At 46.3% G+C, this 17,171-nt stretch overlaps 1 protein-coding gene across 2 annotated transcripts; it reads left to right on the top strand.

Moving 5' to 3' along the window:
* Positions 1-1,362: 1,362 nt before the first annotated feature.
* Ppp1r3b (protein phosphatase 1 regulatory subunit 3B) lies at positions 1,363-13,212 on the top strand. Of its 2 annotated transcripts, none has more exons than XM_013110846.3 (2): positions 1,363-1,456; positions 9,077-13,212. In XM_013110846.3, exon 2 carries the CDS (start codon positions 9,105-9,107, stop codon positions 9,960-9,962), a length of 858 nt encoding a protein of 285 aa, XP_012966300.1. In that variant the 5' UTR covers positions 1,363-1,456; positions 9,077-9,104; the 3' UTR covers positions 9,963-13,212. The 2 variants fall into 2 exon arrangements, with proteins under 2 accessions (XP_012966300.1, XP_012966299.1); XM_013110845.3 differs by lacking the exon at positions 1,363-1,456 and adding an exon at positions 2,202-2,356.
* The last annotated feature ends 3,959 nt before the right edge of the window (positions 13,213-17,171 follow it).

Here is a 17,171-nt window from a genome sequence, read left to right as displayed (position 1 = left end):
TTCTCCCAGCATCCCTCAGTCACTACCTGTTAAGCATATGGCTGGCATAACCTGCTCCCTACCCTAAACTTCTCCAGCCCAGGGGCTAGGCTCCCCTTTCCTGTAAAATCCAGACATTTGGTTATCCTTTACCCTCCTGGTCACTTGGTAGGCGACTCCTCTACTCTTTTCACATGATCATGTCCGCTCTGGACTCTCCCAGATGCCCCTGCCTCTGGCTATGCTGTCCCTCAAAATTACAAATCCTCTACTATACCTAGGGACAGTCATCGGCTTCCTTTGTATTTCCTTTGTTCATTCACTGAGTTCAAAGCCAGTCTGATGTACAGGGTGAGTTCTAGACATCCATGGGTACACTGGAAAACTTGCTCTCAAAAAACCAAACCAAACCAAACAAGTCAGTAGTGGGGCCACATGCCTATAATCCCAGAAGACCATGCGTTTGTGGCTAACCTGGACTACAGGTTGGAGACCAGCCTGAACTAAATAATAAACTGCTCTTTCATTTCTTTCTTTAAAGATAGGATGCTTTAATATGTCGATTTAGCACTTTTTAAAGTTGGCAATCCTGCATCAATCAGCAACTTCCCAAATTTTACTAGTCATTAAAGGTATAAAACTATGAGCCTCCCTGAAGTCACCACCCCAAAGTCACAGAGCCCCAAGGGCATGTGAAACTATACAGAGCCTATAAATACTCAGAGTTTCTGAGTGTACTGAGAAGCCAGGCAGTCTTCTAAATACGCCCACCTTACTAATTCCCAGCCGGGTCTGCAGTACTGTGAGTATGCGGGTATCTGACCGGCACTGTAGCTACGGGAAACTTGAGGCTGGAGCAATGGCCACAAAGCAAGAGTGAGTGAGTGCTTGGGACACTACTGAAGAACACGCCGATAAAGTCAGATGTGGGAGCACAGGGAGTGGAGAACACTTGTCTCCAGGCACTCTGGGAAGGTCATAGCCATCTGTGAACCCTGGTGCTATTGTCCTACAAAGGCGAAGGCGGGGCCAATGAAAGACAACAATGCCTTCTACACCTGGGACGCTAAGATCTGGTTAGAACTTTGCTAGCAAGGGGAAACTTTACTCGCAGCCCGCGCTCCTCAGTCGGTCTCTACAGCCGAGCGTTACACCGCAGGAAATCGCTTCTGCCCCTTGGCTTGGGTTCCCCCCCCGGCTCCTGATGAAATTGTGACCCGCCGTCCCCTTCCCAGATCCTGGGCCGCAGCCAAGTCACTCACCGCACGGCTGCAGATCACGTGGCGGAGTGCCCCAAGTGTGGCTATTGGTCCGCCTCTCGCGTCCCGGGAGTGCTCATTGGCTGCGTCCGGTGTTCATGTGTCGAGGGGGGGGAAGGTCTGGGATGGCACCCTGACTGGGGAGAGGTGGCTGGAAAGTTAAAGTGTGCCACCGCCTGCGGGAGCTCCAGTCCAGAGTGCTGCCATCCAGGGAGCAGGTGAGAGGGCCGTCGTCGCATGGACCGTGCCGAGTCCCTGCCCCACTTTTGCCGTCGTAGTCCCTGTCACTGTCATGCCGCGCAGATGGTGGGGTGGGCTGGAGGGTCTGTACCCGGTACGTACCTCCCGAAGCCTGGAGCTCAAGGTGCGGGGCCATGAAATCTGCGGTGAGGGGCGCGCGGGGGAGCCTCCCCCTCTAATCCCTGACGTTTGTCGTCCCACTTTCAGTGACACGCAGGTGGTAGAACACCCTAGCTGGATTCGGATAGCTTGCCGCTTCCATGTGGTGAAACATCTCAGGGACCCGAGCTGGGATAGAGCTTAGAGGAGAGCCCGCGACTCCCGCGGGGATTAGCCCCGCGAAACGTGGTCAGGGGGATTGTCCTAAACAAAAGATGTGGCAAGTCCTAACATGGTACGTCCCCAACCCGAGATTTGACATTTCTGGAGGATAATTCCAGGTTTTTGCGGCACAATCTGGAGTCCAAATACAAGTCGCCTGGGCCTCAGTTTCCCGTTACGAGATAGGTGTAAGAAAACTGTGACCAAGTTGTGTGGACTTGTCCCTGCTTTGGTTCAAATCACCCTTTGCTTCACACAAGCAAGGGCACACCGTGGGTAGTCGGGTGCGAAGGCGACAGGCTTGGGGTGAGCTCCACCCGGGAACGCGCGGGGGTGCTCGAGAGGCGCTGCTCCGGCCTGGGCTGTCCCGTCGTCAAGTCCCGCCCTGGGGTGATAACTTGGGCTCCTCCTCCTTGCTCGGCTCCGGGAACTAAGCCCGACCTCCGGGACACTCCGACGCTCACGTAGTTCAGGGGACAGCAGTCACTCCCGCCACCTCTCAGGCTCTCCCATGAGGCCAGCGAGCGGGGGCCCGGGGCTGCGGCGCCGCGGGAGAGGTAAGTGCAGACCCAGGCAAAGCCGGGAGATTGGGGGCGGGGTGCAGGCACGTCAACATCGCAGAGTGGGATGGGGACTCGCTGACCTGCCCCCAGGGATCTGTTTACAGACACCTTTTTGAACACTGGGAAAAAGCTGTGAACTGAACCATAGTTTCAGAACAGTGGATGGCAGGCCCAGAGCGAAATAGAGAACAGAAAGCTAAAACAGACTTGAGGGAACTAGTAGAGTTGCTAGAACTTGGCCTTGTCACAGCACGAGGGTCCAAGAGGGAAAAAAAGCGGGGAGGGCATCTTCAGCCAGGCAGGAAAGGATGGTTCCTTTGGCAAAGATGTTCAGGAGTCAGAATGAAAGTGGAGACAACTGAAGGACCACAGAAGTATACTGGAGCCCGTTGGTGGGGGGGTAGTGGAACCAGAGCCATCAGAGCCCTGTTAGCAACCCAGGAGGTCAGAGCAGGAAGGCACCTCAAAAGGGACCCTCCAGGCCAGAGAGATCATTTATTATAGTTCAGCTAGGTAGGGGCTTTCTTAGGCCAGTGCTCCGCGGTGCCTTTGGACATTATTAGAAGGTGAAGACTGTCTCAAAGTTATTAGATGCCTCATTACACAGCTGTATTCACAAACATTCATCTCCAAGGACTGCAGGGTAGGCATTAAGACTGTAATGATTAGGGTCTGTGTACAAAAGGGAGATGATGCCAACTTTTTACATGTAAAAGAAGCAGCTGTACGTTTGGGGAGCGAACAGAGACTTGCTGGAGGGGGAGGGAGTGGATGGAAGCGTCCACGTCTAACCTGGCTGTGGATATTTATCTAGTGCAGTGGTGCTGGTGGGTTATTGTTAATCTGCTCTTCGTGTCAGAGAGGAAGAGTTACCGAAAGAACAGCACCACCAGAGCACAGTGGCTGGACAGCCTGACAATGTGAAGGTCACGGGGTTATTCACTGTTCAGGCTTGTCAAAGTCAATAAAAGAAGTATCACTGGACTCCTAAGACTGCCCAGTATCTCGAGTGACCACATTATTTCATAAGAGGGGAAGGGACGAAAGGGTCCCAAGCATGGTCCTGTCCCTCATCAGAGGCAGTTAACCTCTGAGGCACCCACATGAAAGCAAAGTGTGTGACTGTCCTTGGGAAACAGTTCACACTCCCAGGATCCTGTCCTGCAACTAGTGTCCCAGATCCCATGTTACACTCTACTGTCCCAAAAGTGTCTCCATGTTTTTCTGTTTCTGCTTGTTCCCCAGCCAGGGTCTGGGGATGGGGGTAGACGGCTGAGGTACATCCAAGCACGTGTGGGTGTGTCTGTGTTCCCTGGATCACCTGTCCAGGTGCTTCCCTTAGGGGACTTAACTATTGCCTGACTGTCTCAGTTGCTGGGAGTACTTCTAAGTGTCCCTTATCACTGTCACAGACATCAGGAAAGCTAAACTCGAACAAGCACTTTGGTACACCGATTCTTGGATGAGAGTCAGGTTAGTAAAAGCTGGAATGTTCTGTGAGGATGGCTGTCACATCATACCCTTGATAGAGGCCACAAGGGTAAATGTCCTTAAGCTGTAGTGATGGCGGCACCCAGGGAAAATGAAGAGTTTCTAAGCCTGGGCTGTTTGTGTGCAGTTTCTCAGGGTAGGAGTCCCAGTGGAAACTCCTGGCCCATCCTAGCCTCACATTTGCCTTTCATGGAAGAGGAGAAGAGACTTGCAAAGAAAGCACACTTTATTCTTCTCCTTAGCCTTGACTCTGATTAGAAACATCTCTCCAAGCTCAGTTCTTCTTGTTCTTACAGTGTGTTACTAATGGGAGTCCCGTAGCACATTTACATCCTGGCATCCACCAGAACAACTTAACCAATGGTGTCAGCCCGACTCTTGAACCCTCAGGACTAGAACCCAGGAGAGTGCTTTCCTGGAATGCAAGAGAGTGGAGTCTTTGGTTATCTCTGTACTTTGGTATTCTGCTTCCATAGTAGCTTGGTAATTTTGCACCATTTCTCAACAAGCTGCTTCAAAAACTTTCAGGAAAGCGTCACTGAGGCTGGTCATAGACCTTGGAGGAGCTGCAGAGGGACCCTCGGCGCTGTGCTGACTCAGGGCAGGAGGAAGTGCCTAGCAGAGGAGGAACTTCTCCCCCATTCACTCCCATCCTTTCAAGGGTGGGCTGTGGGGTAGCACTGGAATGTGGAGCAAGCATGGGCTTTCTTTTTTTTTTAATGCATATTTAAATGGTACAAAATTACCTATGTTAAAGCTGAAATAGAAGGAAAATTTGTAACAAAATTTTGAAGCTGACCAGGAGGAACTTATGCTCCAATAACTTGTTAAGTAATAAGTGCTTTGAAAAAACTGTTAGCTCACTGATCATTTATTGTAAAGCCAGCTCAGTCAGAATTTTGCTTTCTAGGAACAGTCTTGTGCGTGAACATAAGCTCAGACCCAGCAAATTTGCTCTGAAACTTTTCACTGGATTACTTCCTTCACTACACGGGAAGTAGTGAGACATTGGTTTTGTGGGTGCAAGAAGCCCTTAACCATGGCCACTTGGGAAAGTGCCCAGAGTCAGAGGAAAAACAGGATAACCAGGATTCATGCACCCACAAAACCAATGTAACTAAAAAAAAAGTAAAGAGGGAACCTAATATGTCTTTGTGTTCTCTCTCTCTCTCTCTCTCTCTCTCTCTCTCTCTCTCTCTCTCTCTCTCTCTCTCTCTCAACTCAGAGATCTGCCTGCCTCTGCCTAAGTGCTGGTACCAAAGGCATAGGCCACCACTGCCTGGCAATTTTTTCCCCATTATACATTTAGCTAATCAGATTCAGAAGTTGACAGAAATAGTGTTTATTGAGTCAAATGCATGGTCCTTCAGCACTTGCCAATGGATGAGCAACTTGTCAAAAGATGTCATTTTTCAGGCAGCCATGGTGGCCTGTGAGCAAGGCCCTCCCTGCCACAACTACTTTACCTGCCTCATCCAGTCACGTTGGAACTGGAAGCAGCTGTTTGGAACCGGTAGTCTTTTTTTTTTTTTTTTGAGACAGGATTTCTCTGTATTGTTTTGGAGGGTGTCCTAAGAACTTGCTCTGTAGGCCAGGCTGGCTTCAAACTCACAGAGATCCACCTGCCTCTGCCTCCTGAGTGTTGGGATTAAAGGCATGCTCCACTAACGTCCAGCTTTTGGAACCTAAAATCTTGAGTTTGAGATTGCAATCCAGGTTTCATTACTCGATTCTTCAGTGAGACCATTGTTAAGTGTCATAAATCCGCCATCATAAGGATAACTATAAAAAAGGTGTGCAGCTTTAGTGAGGTAGGTAAGTGTCAGAAGTGTCAGGGTGGTTTTTGCATGTTTTCCTAGGGTTCTTTTTTTTTTTTATAGAAGAGTGTTGTTTGAGAAGATATAAGGAAACACATAGCAGGAAACAACTTCAAGGAAATACGTCACATGTAGAATCTGGCATATAACCATAAAATGGTCCCTGCTATCTACAGGCAAGGTTCCCCGTGTTCTCTGCATGTTCTACACTCCCTGCAGCCCAGCTCCACAGTTCCACAGGCCATGTGTCTTTCCATGCTATATGCCGGATTACCTCATTTACATCGATGCTCTTGCACTTTGGGGTGGTTATTAAGTAAAATAAAGGTACCTTGAGCAACAACGTTGTAACAATGCAACTGTCTGGTACCTGAGATGGCTCTAAGTCCCTGATGGCCAGGTAGCATATATATATCGTGGATATATGGGTTAAGGGATGATTGGCTTTCCAGGAAGAAGGAGGTTTCCTCCGGGGTGGGATGGCCTCATGTAGCTCAGAATGAATGGAGTGAAATATGAAGAACTGCTTACTTGCAGAATTTCCATTTTAATGTTTTTGAACCACAATCGACTGTAAAGAGCTGGAGCCATGAAAAACAAAAACAATGGGAGTATACCACATCTCTACTCATTTTTCTGTATATGTAATATTTTCTCTCATATCTGCTATTTGTGTACAGTTTTGTCTCCTCTTCACATTAACAATGCGTGATAAAATTTTAGCTAGGCATAGTAAGTGGCCCCATGCCTTTAATCCCAGTCCTCGGGAGGCAGAGGTAGGCACATCTCTGGCTAGCCTGGTCTACATATCTCCAGGTCAACTAGGGTTATAAATATATATATATATAGTGAGACACTGAGACACTGTCTCAAAAAAAGATACAAAATCCAAAATAAAAATACTTTCCATGCTACTTAAATACTTTTTCAAATAATGAAATTAGTTGTATCTAATTATGTAATATGGATATGGTACAATTGATTTTATGAGGCATCCATCATAGGCATTCTTCTCATTTCTCTTCTTGTTACATTTTAATTACTTATTTAGGATAAATGATATCCTATGTGATATTGGAATGAAAATGATAAGAACACAGAAAGATTAAACCAATTTTGATAATAAAAATGTCTTTTAAAATGTTTTTATAGCAGGGCAGTGGTGGCAAAAGCCTTTAATCCCAGCACTTGGGAGGCAGATCTCAGCGAGTACAAGGCCAACCTGGTCTACAGCCTGAGGTTCAGGATAGCCAGGGCTGTTTAGCTAATTAATTATGGACAGAATTTCATAATACAACTCAGGCAATCATTGAACTTGCAGTCTCCTTCAGTCAGCCTTCTGAGTAGCTAAGGTTACAAGTGTGCACCATCACATTCAACTTCCGTTTGAATTTCTTAAATTACTTATAAGGTTGGATAGTTTGCGTGTTTGTGTGCCACTTTTGCATATCTTTCTTTATTTTTGTTTTTTGTTTTATTTTTTGAGTCAGGGTTTGTCTGTATAGCTTTGGAGCCTGTTCTGGTACTCTCTTTGTAGACCAGGTTGACATCAAACTCACAGAGATCCACCTGCCTCTGCTCCCGAATGCTGGGATTAAAGGCGAGTGCCTCCACCCAGCTTCTTTCATGGGTTTAAATAAGCTAATATTTAACGCAATCACATTTGCTCTTTTTCTTTTCCTTTTCCTCCTCCTCCTCCTCCTCCTCCTCTTCCTCCTCCTCCTCCTCTTCCTCCTCCTTTTCCTCCTCCTCCTCCTCCTCCTTCTTCTTTTTAAGATAGAGTTCCTCTGTGTATCCCTGGCTATCCTGGAACTCTATAAACCAGGCTGTGCTCAAACTCAGAGATCCACCTGCCTCTGCCTCACAAGTGCTGGAACTTAACCACCACCACCTCCCAGCTGCTTCTAATCCTTATGACAACTGTTGTCAGCTGCATACAAAGCAAATATCTACTTGTATGTCAAAGTAGAAAAGAAATAAACTTCTCATTCTTTTTCTAAAGAAAGGTATACTAGGACATAACAACCTCCCATAAGTTCAGTGAAAATAAGCTTGTGTCTATTCTCATCATTGAATCCCAGTGTATAATAGCATAATGCCTGATGTGTGGTAAACACCAAGTCAATATTTGTCTTATAATTTTGATGCTTTTGTATTATTAAGTCACTATTTACTATTAAAACCACAAGGCACCCATACTTTATATCTGTTAAAATGGTTATTTTGCAAAAGGATGAAAGTGGTAGAAATGCAGATTAATGCAACTGCTACAAAATGCTGTTGTGTCTTCTCAAAAAAAAATAAAATATGTGATCCAGTGATCCTGTTACAGGGTATGCGTTCAAAGTATAGGAAAGTATAGGAAATCAGTTCGTTTCCCATATTCATGTAACACCACTCATAATTAAGACATGAGATCTAGCTAAGTGTCTCTCAGTTGATGAATGAACAAAGACCATGTGGTGTGTATGCACAGTGGAGTTCTGTTCATAGAGACAAGAATGAAATGGTGTCATTGTAGAAACAGAGAGATGAGCGCAGAGGACACTGTGCTAAGTGCAATAAGTCAATCACAGAAAGACAAATGCACATATCCATGTCACATCTAAAAAAGATAAGATACTGAATGTGTAATAGGATGGTGGTTGCAAGAGTTAATAACAATGTATACTTGAAAATTGCTTAGAGTAGATTTTAAACATCCTCACCTCACCCCTCAAATATATGAGGAAATGCACGTTAAGTGTGTCAGCCATTCCACGATGTGTACATATAATTTTTGTTGCATTTATTTATTTGGTATGGGTACACGTGTGCCTGGTGCGTGTGTAAAAGTCAAAGGACAACTGTGGGGACTGGTTCCCTCCATCCTATGTGGGTCCAAGGGATTGAAGAGAAGTTGTGAGGCTCTGTGACAAAACACCTTTACTGGCTGAGCCTTCATCAGCCTTGAAATAGAAACACATTTTATTTGTCAAATCATAGCTTACCAAGTAGAATAATCAAATCAACTATTTGTGGGGCATATACTCTACAAAAGAGGGGGGCTCTTTTAGTCAAATAAATGAGTAATTCTGCAAACAATAGGAAACCATAATTCTTACTGCTTTCCTCATTCATCTCTGGTGTATTAACACACAGGAGGGCCCAACACATCCTGGCACACGAGTTAGTCTTGAAACTATTGCGTTCCGTGCTCTTTCCTTTGTTGGTTTTAATCTTAGCTTCTCTTTGCATCCGCCTGCCCACCCCAGCCCACTAACTTCCCTGCAACCTGTGTCCTGTGAGACCACATGGGAGTGTGAATCCAGATGAAAGGCAACATTGTTTGCCAGTCTCTGCCGGAATGAGGGCTTAAACATCCCTGTGACCTCTTTACCGTTTTCTCTCATCTCCCCTTTGCCAGACTTCTAGCCAGCTCGTCTAGCCCCGCGATGGCTGTGGACATAGAGTACAGATACAGCAGCTTGGCCCCTTCTCTGCGCAGGGAGCGCTTTGCCTTCAAGATCTCCCCAAAGCTGAACAAGCCACTGAGACCTTGTATTCAGCTGGGCAGCAAGGATGAAGCCAGCAGCGGAATGGTGGCCCCGACCGTGCAGGAGAAGAAGGTGAAGAAGCGGGTGTCCTTCGCCGACAACCAGGGACTGGCCCTGACAATGGTCAAAGTGTTCTCCGAATTTGATGACCCGTTAGATATTCCGTTTAACATCACCGAGCTCCTAGACAACATCGTGAGTCTGACGACAGCAGAGAGCGAAAGCTTTGTTTTGGATTTCCCACAGCCTTCTGCCGATTACTTAGACTTCAGAAATCGACTTCAGACCAACCACGTCTGCCTCGAAAACTGTGTCCTCAAGGACAAAGCCATCGCAGGCACCGTGAAGGTCCAGAACCTGGCATTCGAGAAGGTTGTGAAGATCAGAATGACATTTGACACCTGGAAGAGCTTCACAGACTTCCCTTGTCAGTATGTGAAGGACACTTACGCTGGTTCAGACAGGGACACCTTCTCCTTCGACATCAGCCTACCTGAGAAAATCCAGTCTTATGAAAGAATGGAGTTTGCCGTGTGCTACGAGTGTAATGGCCAGGCCTACTGGGACAGCAACAAAGGCAAAAACTACAGGATCATCCGGGCTGAACTCCGATCCACTCCGGGAATGACTGAGCCGTACAATGGACCAGATTTGGGAATATCCTTTGACCAGTTTGGAAGTCCTCGGTGTTCCTATGGCCTGTTTCCAGAGTGGCCTAGTTACCTGGGATACGAAAAGCTGGGACCCTACTACTGATGACTGCAGTCGGCAGTCTGACTCTGGTCAAGATGGAGCAGAGAATGCAAGACAAGAGTGAAGTTGAACTGCCGTTTGGCATGGTTTTTGAAAAGCTAAGATCCTGCTCACCTTTTCCGTAAAACCAGCAAGCCCAGCGCGTCTCCGTCGCAGCTGGTTACTTGCTCGGAGGAGAGCAGGTGTGTTGGTCCTCTGTGGCATCCGGGTTGGCTACAGAGGAATGCACAGGATAGTGCCAGGATGGTCTGGAGTGGAGCCAAGCTGGCAAGAATGAAGGAAGCTGGCCTCTCCTCCACCCTTGGATGTGGAGTCAGTCTCCCAGAAACCACCCGTCTTCAGCCTTCTCCAGCCTTACCACGGACCTCTATGTCCTGCTCCGCCCACGTTTTCCACGTGTTACCACACGTCCTTGGAGCCACCTTTATCTCAGCTGCGTGACACACTGGCCTGCTACCCTGCAGCTTCAGAAGAGGGACGGAGGCAGCCCCTCTCCACACAAGCTCATGCTCTACATTTAGTCTCCCACACAGCCCATCCAGTGATCCAGACGAGATGAAGCAAATGAGTAGTTTGTGGCTGGCATAGACTTTCCCCTCCCCCTCCTCCATATTCCAACAGAGAGCAACACACCAGAAAGTCATTGATCTCTGTGTGGAGTCATGGGGCACAGCATTGTGACAAGGTGGGACAGTACTAAGTTTTAGCTTTTCCCCTTGGCTTCTGGGGGGGGGTGCTTTCTAAGCACTCAGTTTCACCCCACCCCCACCCCGAGTTACCAGAAGACTCGATGACTAGATCTGTCTTCACTTGCCTGACTGGTGTGTGAGCTGCTTTGGTTATAAGAGACTAACAGCTCTCCTCTCCTGGGGTGTCCACGTCAGTGCCCCATCTGAGACTTCTAAACGGCATGGCTGGCGTGTCCTTGAAGCCTCCAGAAAATGCTTAGCCTTCTCTGCAGTCTACGGTCATATTCTGGATGTTTTACAAGCACCCGAAGACATTGATTGGGAACTTTTATTTATGGTGTGTATTGTAAGGGGGGACCTCACTGAGTTTTTCTATGTTATTTTAAATGTTTGTCAACTCTGAGGACTCGGAGATGAATTCTTTTCTTAACCACATTGGACTGCAGTGCATTATCGAGTGGTAATTTAGACTCCTGGAACTGTTACTGTTGGATGGACCCCCACAACCTGTGATTTTCTCTTGGGCAAATTAAAATTATAGGGAAGTTTGAAAACTATTTTTACATGCATATTTGTAGAACTCTAGGGGTGTTGTTTTGGTTTTTTGAGATTGGTAAAATGTCTAGTTTTCTTACTGAAGCGAGGTTTCCCCGAGGCAACAGGGAAAGAGGTGCACAGTTTCGTGGATTCTGGGGGCCGGGGGAGCGCTGGACATGACCCTGTGCTTCTCTGGCTTCAAAAGTTAGCAGCAGGTAGGTATCACATGCTTTTGATTTTAGCATGTGCGGTTTCTTTTTTATCTTATTTTTTTTCACTTTTGAAGTTTATAAAATGTTTTGACTTTTTAAGTGCTATTTTGTCGAATTTTTCTTATTCCTAAAGCCGATACTGGTCTGTAATCTGTGCTTTATATTTTGTGCCCCCCCCCCCACCAGATGGGTAGCACTCTGGGGTTGCACGCTGCTGTCTATGGGGAAATCACATTTGTAAGTCAGGCTGAAGTTGGGCGGGGTTGTGTGTTATCTAAGCATACCATATATCTGCTAGATGGGCGTACTCTAAATGTTCCAGTTATGGTGATCGGAGCTGCTAGATTTAATTGGACGCAAGCAAAACTGATCTCTTATGGATCATACAGTTTGTCCGGTGCTGAGAAGTATTCTTTCCCGGATGGGATAATGTATCCAGATGCACTGTTACTCAGAGTAGCAGACCAAAGATGGTTTTCAAAAGAAAAGGGTCCCGAGTAAATTCAAAACGAAGTCTGATCAGTGGTGTGGAATGATGAACTTCTGACATTCCGTGTCAAAATATGAAATATGGTGATTCCATGTTATGTATCCCTCCTGAGGCAGCCACAAACCCCCGCCTCTTTTACCCAGATTTGCCCCAGCTTTCTCATTGGGGGTACACTGGGATACACACCCCAACACTCAGCCCAGAGGACCTGCTTGCCAAGACCCTTCCCACTGACCAGCCTGTGTGCTTGGCTTCCCTCATGGAGGCTGTCCCTCACTGAGATGCTAAAGAGTCTTTCTTCTGTCTTCTGCCTCCCATGACTCTGAGATAGCCTCAGGAGCTGCTTTGAGAGACTCTACACTTCGTTCATAGTTCACCATTGTAGACAAACATACACACCTCAGAGGGTAACAGGCTTCTTGCTTGGAGATCCCACTGCAAGCTTGACCCGGAGATCTGCCGTCATGCTATGTTTGGTTATGGTGATGAATGGACACTAATCCCAGCATCCTTTCCAGACACTATAATCCAGGAAGGGAAGGCAACTCCCTTTTTATTTCATATTTATTTCTCCAAACTCCCTGGGGTGCTTTTGCAAAATGGCTACAATAAATAAATACGCTGGGCTATAGATAGTTGTATGATAAAAGTTTCCCATGTTTCTCACAAGAAGCATTTGAGTATTGTAAAAATTTTTTATAGGAAAGCTAATAAATAATGGAAGACTGTAGTTCTCCAGAAACTATGGCAACTTGAGTCAATGATTGGAGTTATTTTATCCCTGAAATGAATGTTGAATGGCTCTTCATTCTGGGAAAGTCTTTGCTTACCTGCATCTCCTGGCATGATCTCAGAAACTGGAGATAAGATGTTCCGGAAATCCTGGGATCTTACCTATAATGAAATCTTCCAGAGGCAATCTGGCAGCATTCCTGAAGTGGAGGACAGGAAATAAAGGAGTAGTTTCTCCTGCTGAAGGCTGTGAGGTCTGCCCAGCTCAACCTGCAAAGCAGTGAGTTTCCATGGTTTTGCTGCTCATTCCCAGAGACCCCTGGGGCATGAGGACTTCTAGTCTATACATGTGATAATGTTACACTTTTGCTTTAATGTGAATATTCAACTGACGACTTGTCATCATTTTATGCCTAAAAGTGCCTTGTCCAAAAACTTCTGCATGTTTTTAAGAAATATTTTTGTACACAGTGGTAGAGGGGAAATGCACTTTAAAAAAATCACAAGAATGGCTGTTTTTGTGTGTGTGGTGGAAGAGAATGGTTTGTTTGTATCTGTCTCAAGCAAATATGTAATAAATACTGAAAGAAAAACTGAAACTGTCCTTCTATTTTTACCATCTGAGGAAAGGGAGCCATATTTTAAGTAAGTAGGTTTCCTTTTGTTGTTTTCTGTACACAAGTTGCTTTTTTCTTTAGGTTTACAGTGTATTCAGTGGGTGTGGGAAAGCAGAAAGGCTTGGAGGAGGAGATGGGCCCATTGCTTCATGCTGTTTGGCAGTGAAGGCCGGGGGTAGCCTTCATCACCCATAGACGAGAGCAGGGAAGAGGAACAGGGGTGACTATTGCCCTCTTAGCATCTTAGTTACCCAAGGTCATGGTTCTTCCTTCCCTCCCACAGCTCTTGAAGGGTAGAGCAGACAAACGTGTAGATTCAGACAGTTGTGGGTAAACTACCTGTGGCTGTCATGACATTGAACTGCTCAGTCACACAGACTCAGTATCCAGGACAATAAGCCATCGGCTGCTGTGGCCTCCCTCTCCCATTGGGTTGTAGACATGCCAGGACGTTCAGGACATTCAGGATGTTCAATAGGAAGGATGGAGGGGAAAAGGGGAGGGGCAAAGTGCCCGCATTCCTCAGCCTCCCCGGGAAAGCACATGGAATGGTAGCATGGACAGAAATTGTGCAGCTACTATGCAGATGCAGACATGAGCTCCTTCTATGGCTGCTATGGCTTGAACTGGAAGTGTCCACAGCAGGCGGTGCTATTTGGGAAGGGTAGGAAGTTAAGAGGTGGAGTTTGGTTGGAGGAAGTAAATCTGGGTGAGGGTGCCTTTGGGCACACCTTCCCGTCTCCCTCCACTTTCCTGTCTGCCATGAAGTGAGCTCCTCGGGACCACCCTTTTTCTGCCGTGGTGTTCGGACTCACCGAAGGACCACGGCAGTGGAGTAAACTGGCCATGAACCCAAAGAGATCCTCCCTGCTTTCCCAGTTGCTGTCTCCGACATTTGTGACGGCAGTCTGAAACTGACACACTAGCTACCTCTCTCAAACAGTTCCAACACTGCCCACAGTTATCATTGCAGAAATGCAAAGACAGGTGACACTGCTTTTCACTAATATGAAACTCAGGAGAGTTTTATAATCACTAATGGCGAATCTGTCACCTTACCTCTAAGATGATTGGGGTAAAAACAGGAAGTGAAAGAAACGTTTCCCCGGTGCCTAACCCTGAATCATTCATCCGGCCACTGACTGATCAGCAGCTTCATGCAAAGGTGGACACAGTAGTTCTCAAGCACTGCAGTGTGTGCTGTGTTCGCACCCGTGCTCTGAGAGTATTCTGGTGGATCCAAAAGGCCATGCAAGCCACAGTCTGAGCCCTGTTGTTCTCTGTTTTGTTTTGTTTTTAGACAGTCTCATTATGTGGTCCTGGGTGTTCTGTGATTCACTATGTAGACTCGGCTGGTCTGGAAATTTAGCGATCCTCTGCCTCTGCCTCCCAACTGCCGCGATTAAAGGTATGCGCCACGACACAGCTATGAGTTCTATCCTAATCTCAGGAACTGACCTCTCAGGACTTCCTGTACCTGGTCAACGGCCCTACTGAAGTTTAACTGAGAGTAAAGGAAGTAGGGGCCAGAGTGGCAGCTTGAGTATTTTAAATTAGCCCACATGTTCATATTTATTAAAGACTTCTAATACAGAGTCCTGTAAGAAGGACTATGAATCACAGAGTCAACATTACTCTCGGACATTATTGGACTTTGTCATCACTATTCAAGCTGCAAAGAACAGCAGAGATCAGTCTAGAGAAGTAGTTCTCAGTCTTCCCAATGCTGTGGCCCTTTAATACAGCTCCTCATGGTGACTCCCCCACAACCATAAAACTATTTCATTGCTACTTCATAACTATAGTTTTGCTACTGTTATGACTCATAGTGTAAATATCTGATATGAGGGATATCTGATATGTGACCCCCTCCAAGGGGTTGTGACCCATGTGTTGAGAACCGTTGGCCTATAGGGAAAGAGATGAGGATTGTGGAAACATCCCCTCACCTCTCAGGGTCCACTAAGAAGACATTGAACAAGTCAGTTGCACAGAACTGAGAGGAAACTGGCAACATGAATAACGGGGTTTCATGGTGGAGCCACTCTGTTCCCAGGGTGGGAATAAGCATCTTTCCCAAGGACGCTGTTTGTGCTAGGACCACATAAAAGGTACAAGGAAATGTGGATGTCTGTAATAGCTTTGTGGGGCATCAGGATGTAACTTAAGGACAGAAACAACCAATGAGGCCTGTGCTTACCAAGGTTCCAAGAGAGGAGTGGGAGTTCCAAGAGAGGAGTGGGAGTTCCAAGAGAGGAGTGGGAGTGTTAGCTTTCATATCCCCCACCCTAAAATTTTTTATCATAGTTGTCTTAGTTATGGTTTATATTACTATAAAGTGACACCATGATCACCGAAGTTCTTATAAAAGAAAGTATTTAACTGGGGCTAGCTTACAGTTCAGAGGTTTAGTCCACTGTCATCAAGGTGGGAAGCATGGTGACATACAGGTAGACATGGTGCTGGAGAAGGAGCTGAGAGTTCTACATCTGAATTGGCAGGCAGCAGGAAGAGAGAGAGTGCCACACTGGGCCTGATTGGGCTTCTGAGACCTCAAAGCCCACCCCCTGTGACATACTTCCTCCAACGAGACCACACCTCCTAATAGTGTCACTTCCTGTGGGCCTATGGGAGCCATTTTCATTCAAACCCCCACAGTAGTGTAAGACAGGAAAGTCTTGACCAAACTCCATTCTTCCTTTTCTCTATCACGATCCTTGGAGCAGGAGAGCAAGGGATGCTCAATGCATAACTGATGTTGTCCTCAGGGAACCGGCAAGATCCATGCTTGAGTCCAAGTCATTCTACAAACACCGATATGCTTCCCTCAGGATGGACCTTAGGTTTGACAGAGATTTGACAGGATACAGACATTTTTCTCAGCAATGATCTCAAATGTTGGTTGTCTGAGTAAAGCTCTAAAATAGTGGTTCTCAATCTGTGGGTCGCAACCTCTTTGGGGTCATATAATCAGACATCTTGCATAGCAGATATTTACGTTACTATTCATAACAGTAGCAAAATTACAGCTATGGAGTAGCAATGAAATTGTTATGGTGGGGAAGGGGTAATCACAACACGAGAAACTATGTTAAAGAGTCACAGCTTTGGAAAAGTTGAAAATCACTAAGACTTGGCAGCCAGGTAAATAGCTAATTGGCAAGCTTTTTCTACAAGATACAATGTTGTGTATATTTTTGGTGTTGCTTCCTATTCTTTATTTTCATTTGAAAAACATGTAAAAATGTATATTTTTTTTAAAAAAAAGTCCATTCCTCACAGGCCACATGTAAACAAGGCAAAGCTGAATTTGTCATGTTCTCATAGTTTGTCACTTCTGGTGAAGAGTTGTAGGAAGACACATGAGAGGTCACTTGTTGAAGAGAGGGGGTCAGGAGGTCATTTTCTCCTTTGGAGAACGTGGACTGCCTATGGGGCCTTTGCATACAGGAATCTCTTCTGACTGCATACTGCTTTTGGGGGGATGGAGAGGGTAAATTATTATGAGAGTGGTGGTTTAGCCTGTGGTTTCGTTATGTTTCTGTTGCTTGGGTTTTCTGTTTCCTAATTGTGTAGTACTGATAGCCAAAAACCCTCTGGAAATTATAGTCAATTTACTCTTAACAGTAGTTTAGAAAGAAAGGGGTTATTAATGGTTTGGACTTATTCCCTACTATAGCCTTCTCCCATCCTACCATACCCTGTGCCCAACATGGAGGGCAAGCCAAAGCTGTATTCTGGGTCCAAGACTCAGGTAGTGACTCCAACATGCTGCTGAGAATTTTGCCAGATATGGATGCTCAGCCTATGCCTGGACAAGTTCAAGAGGCCTCATGTACCTGAGAGACCAGGAAGGTGTGATTCCATCTCCAAAGCCCCTAGACCTCACCCCAAAGACCCATCTCCCTTCCTGGTGGCAACCGTGGGTGAGGTCA

Source organism: Mesocricetus auratus, unplaced genomic scaffold (genome assembly GCF_017639785.1).
Source record: "Mesocricetus auratus isolate SY011 unplaced genomic scaffold, BCM_Maur_2.0 Super-Scaffold_100026, whole genome shotgun sequence".
Lineage (NCBI taxonomy): Eukaryota > Metazoa > Chordata > Mammalia > Rodentia > Cricetidae > Mesocricetus > Mesocricetus auratus.
Note: the sequence above shows the minus strand (reverse complement) of the source record. Positions and strands in the feature narration are given on the sequence as shown.

Excerpts from the sequence above, each read along its gene's own strand:
- Ppp1r3b (XM_013110846.3), top strand. The coding sequence starts at position 9,105 with ATGGCTGTGGACATAGAGTACAGATACAGCAGCTTGGCCCCTTCTCTG.